The sequence below is a fragment of the Camelus dromedarius genome, chromosome 24 (assembly GCF_036321535.1).
Source record: "Camelus dromedarius isolate mCamDro1 chromosome 24, mCamDro1.pat, whole genome shotgun sequence".
NCBI classification, from domain to species: domain Eukaryota; kingdom Metazoa; phylum Chordata; class Mammalia; order Artiodactyla; family Camelidae; genus Camelus; species Camelus dromedarius.
The window spans coordinates 28,857,574-28,865,239 of record NC_087459.1 but is presented as its reverse complement, the minus strand read 5'-3'; the positions used below and the strand labels follow the sequence as shown (position 1 = coordinate 28,865,239).

The 7,666-nt window shown below is 51.1% G+C and overlaps 1 protein-coding gene and 1 long non-coding RNA gene across 3 annotated transcripts; one reads left to right on the top strand and one right to left on the bottom strand.

Moving 5' to 3' along the window:
- Positions 1–94: 94 nt before the first annotated feature.
- On the bottom strand, positions 95–1,392 carry LOC116147168 (uncharacterized). Its single transcript, XR_004130640.2, has 2 exons — positions 1,252–1,392; positions 95–923 (listed from the first exon to the last, which is right to left on the bottom strand). It is a non-coding gene; the product is annotated as an uncharacterized LOC116147168 (long non-coding RNA).
- On the top strand, positions 1,243–3,984 carry MOSPD3 (motile sperm domain containing 3). 2 transcript variants are annotated; one of them, XM_031432594.2, is made up of 6 exons: positions 1,243–1,375; positions 1,855–2,122; positions 2,321–2,396; positions 2,648–2,877; positions 3,471–3,635; positions 3,761–3,984. In XM_031432594.2, exons 2-6 carry the CDS (start codon positions 1,918–1,920, stop codon positions 3,790–3,792), a joined length of 708 nt encoding a protein of 235 aa, XP_031288454.1. In that variant the 5' UTR covers positions 1,243–1,375; positions 1,855–1,917; the 3' UTR covers positions 3,793–3,984. The 2 variants fall into 2 exon arrangements, with proteins under 2 accessions (XP_031288454.1, XP_031288453.1); XM_031432593.2 differs by lacking the exon at positions 1,243–1,375 and adding an exon at positions 1,584–1,667.
- The last annotated feature ends 3,682 nt before the right edge of the window (positions 3,985–7,666 follow it).

Below are 7,666 nucleotides of genomic sequence, written 5' to 3'. Positions count from 1 at the left end.
AGTAAGAAGAATGTAAGTCGAATCTTGCCAACTCCTTGCTCAAAATTCTCCCATTTTCTCAACACACACTCAAACACAGACAATGGTAACTGCGTAGAGGTGACGAATATGTAAATTAGCTTAATTGTGGTGCTCTTTTCACACTGTATACATATATTAAAACATCAAGCTGTACACTTTAAATATATACAATTGTTATGGGTCAAAAATATCTCAATAAAGCTGTTAAAAAAAAGAAATTAAAACAACTCTCCCATAGTTTCTCTCAGTCTCCGAATAAAATCCTAAGTCCTGCTGTGGGCTCTGAGGCTTTAGGGGTTCTGCGTCCTCTCTCTCACCTCATCTCATCTCTGAGTATTGTCTCCCTTACAACCTCTGTTCCAGTCACACTGGCTCCTTGGCCATTTCTAGTACACATCTGCTTCCAGGCTTTGCCTTTGCTGTTCCTTCTATCTGGAATTCTCTTCCACAGGTAACTCCTGGCTCGATTCCTAACTTCAATCAGATCTCAGCTCAAAAGTTCCTCCTAGTCATTCCTTGGTTCATTCCAAATGGCAGGCACTATTTTAGGTGTGGAAAATACAACAAAAGTCCCTGCTCTTGTGGAAAGAACATTCTACAGGAGCAGAAATAAACTAAAATAAACAGGATGTCAAGTAGCCCTAAGAGTGTTAGGAAGAAAACAATAGCATAAGAGGACAGACAAGGGGAGATTCTACGTTTGATAGGGGTGCTCAGGGAAGGCTTTCAGACAACTTTGTTTTGCTCCACAGCAAACCAAATGTGTGGGCCAGGAGTGATATTCTTCACCTTGTCAAGGCTGTTTCCTAGGCTGTAAAGGGAGTTGAAGATTCGGTGGGACGATTTAAGTAGCAGAGTTGAATCTTAATTCCGTTTGCAAGTGTGACTGATTTCCGAGTTCCCTGCAGGAAGGAATCAGGAGAAGAGCAGTAGGCCAACAGGGAGCAACCCCCAACTAGTACTATAAAAAGCGGCTTTCGTTGCTACAAAGGCTTCTAAGAGAGCCTGGGATTGAAGTGGAGAAAGAGGGCTCCCTTGCGAGATGTGATTCTACTCATCTGGACTGTCTTAGAATGGGAAGGAAGGAACATAGCCCAACACCCAGCCTCACCAGGGTCCCCCAACTACTTATTCCAGGGTTAGCGTTCTAGCCACAGACGCTCGTAAAATTTTACGTCACTGGAATCAAGCCAATCACTTCTTTAAGCGCACCAATGGGAGTATACTTACGGCTGAAACGAGGCCGTCCTGGCCAATGACAGAGGCCGTACGGCGAAAGAGCAGAAACGGTCTCCCGGGAAGATGGCAGCCCTGGTCCATCCACAGGTTGATTGGCAGATGCTGTGACCAGAAGGTGAGCTTCATAGCACAAGAGGCCGTTCGGAGATGGAAGCCCGAAGGACCGTGGGCTCCAGCTCAGGGAGGGACAGATACAGGTCTCGGCGGAAAGGGCAGCTCCGGAAGAGGCCGCTGCGTCAGGCAGCAGAGTCTGGCCAGAGCGAGGGGGCGGGTTTCCCGGGACGCCCGGAAGGGGCGGGGGCTGCGGTGGGGCGGGGCTTATGGAGCTCTGGAACCTGGGCTGAAGACAAGGGCCGGGGCTGCGAGCCGCGAGGGGCAGGGTTTACGGGGTGGGCGTGACCATCGAGGTACGGGTTGGGGGCGGGGCCTAAAGGGACCTAGGGCAGAGCTGAAGAGAGAAAGGGTTTGGGGGGCCTGTGCCTGGTCTGCGGGGGCCTCATCTAGCGGGATTCCGAGGCGGCGGCGGCGGCGGCATCGGTCCAGGCCCTGCCCTAAGATCTCATCCGGTTCCCTTTCGCCCTTCTCTCCCCTCAGCTCTATACTCCAGGCCCTGTCCCTTGAGCTCTGCCCTCGGATGTTCCACCGCCCAGAGCGTGCATGCGCCGTGGGGCGCCCCAGGACCAGGAGCTGGTGGGTTCGGGGGCTCCTGGGCGGGGGTCCCGGGGCGCCCCTCCTCTCTCGGGACCTGTTGTCCCGGTTCTCGTCTTTCCCCCGGATCTAGTATTCAGGGCGGACCAGCGGAGCGGACCCCGGCAGCTGCTGACCCTCTATAACCCCACGGGAGCAGCGCTTCGCTTCCGAGGTGAAGGGGATGGGCGCCTCGTGCTAGGGATCTGGGGACTGGCGACAGAACATTGGGGAGCTTGTGTGGGCTGGAGCAGTCAGATGAGTATGGTCGGATGTCCAGCCCTGGGGTAGAAGGCAAGGGGGACTTCAGGGACGGGGATTGTGCAGGGTCTCTGAGGCAATAGTCGGTCTATGTGTGTCTTTTCCTTTCCAGTCCTGTGCACAGCACCTGCCAAATACACAGTGTTTGACGCGGAAGGATATGTGAAGCCTCAATCCTGCATTGACATGTGAGTTGGAAGGGTGGGGAGGCTGATGGAAGCGTGGGGAGGCTGATGGAAGCCAGGGGTCGCTGCCACCTTTCTCTGAATTACTGTGCTGTGGTCTTAAGTCTGAGACCCGGTCCTCTTCAACCTATTTTCCCCACCCTCTGTCTGCGTCCTTAAGGGAAAATTTCCTGGGAGTGGGACCTGGATCCACTTGGATCACTGCCTCTCACTCACTGCCCCTCAATGGGCCTCTCTCCTTTCTTTGGGACCAGTGTGATTCGCCACGTGGCCCCTAATCCCAGCCATTATGACGTCCAGGACCGCTTCCGCATTGAGCTGTCTGAGGAGGGAACAGAGGGCCGTGTGGTGGGGCGCAAGGACATCACCTCGGTTCTGAGGGCCCCTGCATACCCCCTTAAGCTTCAGGGACAGCCTGACCCAACACCCCACCCAGGGCCTCCTTCCTGGACAGCACCACCCACGGCCCAACACTTCCCAGAAAGTGAGTTTGGGCATGGGAATTCTTGAGTTATGCCTGGAGGGAGGACCTAGCCTAACGGAGGGAGGACCTAGCATGATGCTAGAGATGAGCTCCACTCGAGTTGAAGAAATCTGGTTCAGTTCTTTGTGTTTGGATGAAAACATTCCTAGAAGTTGAGATTTTTATATCAGGTTATGGAAAAAAGCAGACTTTGCAGTTTCCTTGGTTTCTGGCTTCCACTTGAGGGAAAATTCCCCCCTTAGCTCTGACTTCATGACTTCCCTGAAGTCAGCTCAGTTCAGCCCAATAAAAAACCTGTATTGAGCCATGATGCTGTACCAAGGTGTGTGTATATATGGAAGACAGAGGTCCCTGCCTGACAGGTTGGTACACAGGAGCCAGTAATCAGGGCAGAGTGAAGAAAGAGAAAAGATGCTGAGGGACAAAAGGGAAGAGGGTTTCTTGTGGCTGTGAGGACAGAGGCTCCAGGGAGGAGAGGACACCACCTGTGTCCAATAATAAGTGGGTACACCTTCCATCCTCAGCCTCCTCCCTGGAGGGCCTTGGGCTGGACAGGAGTTGGGGCTGGCTTCTGATGGGCCTTTTTTTCCCAGATCCCCACCCTCAACTAGCCACCAGCTCCTTCCTCCTCTTCTTGCTGACGGGCATAGTCTCTGTGGCCTTCCTGCTTCTCCCGCTCCAGGATGAACTCGGCAGCCAGCTGCCCCAAATCCTGCACGTCTCCCTGGGACAAAAGTTGGTGGCAGCCTACGTCTTGGGTAAGCACAGTGGTGGCAGGGTGGCAGGGGATCCAGCCCCAGAGAGAGAGGGGAGTGGTGGCTGGAAAGAAAGCTCACAGAGCCCCTGGGCTGCACATACAACCTTGCTCTTTCTTCCCATCCAGGCCTCCTGACCATGGTGTTCCTCCGGACCTGAGCTCCAAGCTTAACCTCCAGCCCCCTCCCTGGGCAGGGACATGGACCTGGACATGAGACAGCCACTGTGATGCTCATAACCTTGCCTCAGCTCCTGCTTCCTTCTTCCTCCTTCCTGCCCTTACCCCACCCCCAAAACCCAGGGATTTGTATTCATTTTCCAAGTTGAATAAAATAAATTTGTAAAATTGAACTGAGAATTGTAGGGAAATGTCCCTTTCTTCCTACTTCTTTTCTCCAGTTCCTCCTACTCCCAGGGGACCCAGCACCTGGGACAGTGAAGAGGCCCAGGGAGGGTTAAGAAGAACTGGGTCCTGGGCCTGGGGCTGCACTGAAAAAAAAATGTGATCTTGAGGAAGTTATTTAAATTCTTCTGAGCTTCAGTTTCTGCCTCTAAAAGGAGGGAATTGGGAAAGTTGATTTTTAAGATCTCCCTTAGCCCTACCCCCTAGGGATAGGGTCCTGTCGCAAAGCCAGCAGACCTAAGCTAAAAAGAAACAAACAAATACCACCTGCTGCCACCTGCTATAGAACTCAGGTCTCATGGTCTTGAGCCATCAGAGCCTCTTGCCAGGGTTGCCTGGAGGCTTCCCATCCCCAGAATCCTCTTCTGCCTTTTGTCCCTTCATCTGCTTTTATTTTGTCTCATCCTTTGACTTCAACCCCTGTGGGTCCAAAACACCAAGGCCCCTGCCAAGATGAGGGGGAAATGGCACTGCCTGACATAACCTCAGCCTCACCGGGCAGGAGCAATTAAGGCAAAGGCAAAGAATAGGCTCCTTGAAAGGCAGGCTTCCAGCTCTCCTTCACATGCAGGGCAAACGGGAGGAAAGGAAGAAGGGCAGCCAGTGACTGGCAGATTGTGGATTGGGGACAAAAATCAGCAAGATAACATTAAGGCAGACTCAGTCTGTTATGCTGCTGGAAGGTTATCAGTCGCTCCAGCTTACTTCAGGGGCCTTGGGAGCTGCCTCACTGCCCTGGAAGTCTTGTCCCTCCCACACCCTTGCTGGCCCCAGTGGGCAGAGAATGGCTCTGCAGCCTGTGTCTGGGAAGTGAGGAGGGCTCTCTCCACTGCCCAGCAAACCCCTCACCAAATTAGTGTGTCTGAGTGCTAACCATTCACACTGGGCTGGCTGTGCCCGGGATCCCAAAAAGGTACTTGAGGTATCACACATGAGAGATTTTGCTGGTATTGAAAGGGAGCAGGACCCTTTGAACCCCCCGTCCCAGCCTCGTCTCTTGTTTATAGAAGAGCTGAAGTCTCCCAGGCCTCCCCGAGTTACAGAAGAGCGGGCTCAAGCAGTTGATGAGGACAAGTCGGCAGGCACTGGGGTATGGCGACGACTCTGACCACCTATCTCAATGAGTAACTGAGATTATTCCTTCATTGTCCTTTAAAACTCACGGCTGGACAAAATTTTTGGAGATGTTTTTTTGAGAGGATGCTGGGCCCACCAGATTGCAGGCATTCTGATTAAAAGCAACTTTCCTTTTTGTTACCAAGGCTGTTGTCCTCAGGATTATAGCCCTGCTCCTCCCTCAAATAGGAATTAATTAGTCTTATCTAAGTCTCAGGAGGCAGCAGCAGAGAAGAAACAAGAACTGGTTAGAACCCACCCAGTCCAAGATGGTGGAGGATTTGACTTCAGTGGACCTTGAGCCTCATTATTCGCTCATTGTTATGTATTAGCATGCTAAGTGACACACCCATCAGCGCCATGACAGTTGACGATTGCCATGACAACCACCACCCATCTTGGCTGATGGCTCCCCTGCTTGAGCACCTCTTCCTCACTCAAGAGCTTTACTTCCCTTCTCCCGACATGAGCACTTTCCATTTCCCTTTCTGAGCAATAAAGCGGCTGTTCATTTCATCCGTCTGCCTCCGCTGTGTGAATTCTTTTGCAGTTGGCAGCAAGGACACTCACTTTGGTGGGCCTCCTAATTTAGGAGTCCCTCCATCCGCTAACAGTATTTGCTGTGAAAAGGCCTTGTTGCCAGTGGAATCAGGAGGCTTCCTGAAACAAAGCTATGTAGGGGCAGCTACTGGTGGGGGTGGCAGGGGACTTGGGACACAGATTTTTTTTTAATAAGTAAATTTGTTAGAAAACAGTACTGAGCTTGCAAGTAGTTGGATGTGTGGGTATTAGCTTCCTGTGTCTGCATAACTGTTTATCACAGACTGGTGGCTTAAAACTACATAAATTAATCCTCTTACAGTTCTAGGGGTCTGAACTCCAAAATGAGTCTTCTGGGGATGAAATCAAGGTGTCAACAGGGCTGGTTCCTTCTGGAGGCACCTAGGGGAGAATGTTTCCTTGACTTTTCCAGCTTGTGGAGGCCATCTGCATTCCTTGGGTCATGACCCCTTCCTTCATCTTTAAAGCCAAGCATGGAAATAACAAATGATCGTTGTGTTGAGTCACTTAAAAAAAAAAAAGGTGTGTAGCATCTGCAAATTTCTCTCTGACTCTGACCCTTTGCTTCTGTTGTCACATCTCCTTTCTCTGTCTCTGATCCTCCTGCCTCCTTTAATAAGAACCCTAGTGATGACCTCCCCCACGCCTGCAATCCAGGATAATCAGCCTGTGTTAGTTTGCTAAGGTTGACACAGACTCATTGGCTTAAAAAAACAGAAATTAATTTCCTCACAGGTCTGAAGGCTAGTGTCCTAGATCAAGGTGTCAGCGAGTTTGATTTTTCCTGAAGGCTCTCTCCTTGGCTTGCAGATAGTCCCTTTCTCCCTATGTCCTCTCGTAGTCTTTCCCCTCTGCACACACTTCCCTGTTGTTTCTCTTTGCATCCAATTTTTCTCTTCTTGTAAGGACACCAGTCAGACTGGATTAGGCCCACTATGAGACTCTTTAAATTAATCACTTCTTTAAAAGCCCTATCTCCAAATACAAACACATTTTTGAGGTACTAGAGGTTAGGGCTTCAACATATGAATTTGAGGGGACACAGTTCAGCCCCAAATACTCCCCATCTCCAGATCCTCAACTTAATCATGTTTTCGGCATTTAAGGTAACATTCACTCAGATTTCAGGGATTGGGATGTGGATCTCTTTGTCCAGAACTTTACTCTGTATACTACAGGGAGCAAATGGACAAGGTGGAGAAGGGTTGAGAAATGACTTCAGAGAATTTGTGCTGGACAGCATATCAGAGAAACAAAGAGCCAAGGAGGCTTCTGACCCTCAGTCCAGGCTCCTGAGAACCCACCAAGTCAGACTCAAAGGGGTAAGGAGGGGGCAGTTTCATCCTGGAATGCAGCAGCATCCATAACTAAGAAACCTTCTCTTCCCAGCATCCTGAGGAGCGGGCTAGGACCTGTCACACCGTACGAGAGGACTGAGGAACCCTAGGATTTATGCAGCTGCCAGGAAGTGAGAATCAGGGCTGCAGCCTCCTGAGACTATGATTAAAAGGAAAGCAGTACCAGCAGCACCTGTAATTCCCTGCTTTCCTGCAGCTTCCACCTCACTGGGCAAAGACTGGCCAAAGGGTCCCTGTGGGCGAGAGAGGTTCCAGGCTGGGTCAATCTAATGACTGTGTAACCAAAGTAGGGGGCCTTGTGCTTGAGAGTTAATACTCTGCAGCCTCTGTCTTGAAATTTTTAATGATTTTACCTTCATACTTATGTTTTGGCAGTATAGTCTGATGAGACATTGGAGCATGTGCTGGGGGTCCTGCCTCACCTGGATGGGTTCTCACCTGTCAGCTCCCTGCCCCTACCCAACCACAGCTGCCATCCTCCTTCCCCAGCAGGGACCTGGGCACAGACACAGGGAGGATCCGGGTCTGGATCTGGGTCCAGGTTGGACACATGTGCTATCTGTACCAAGGTGAGGGGCAGAACCCTGAGTGCCTC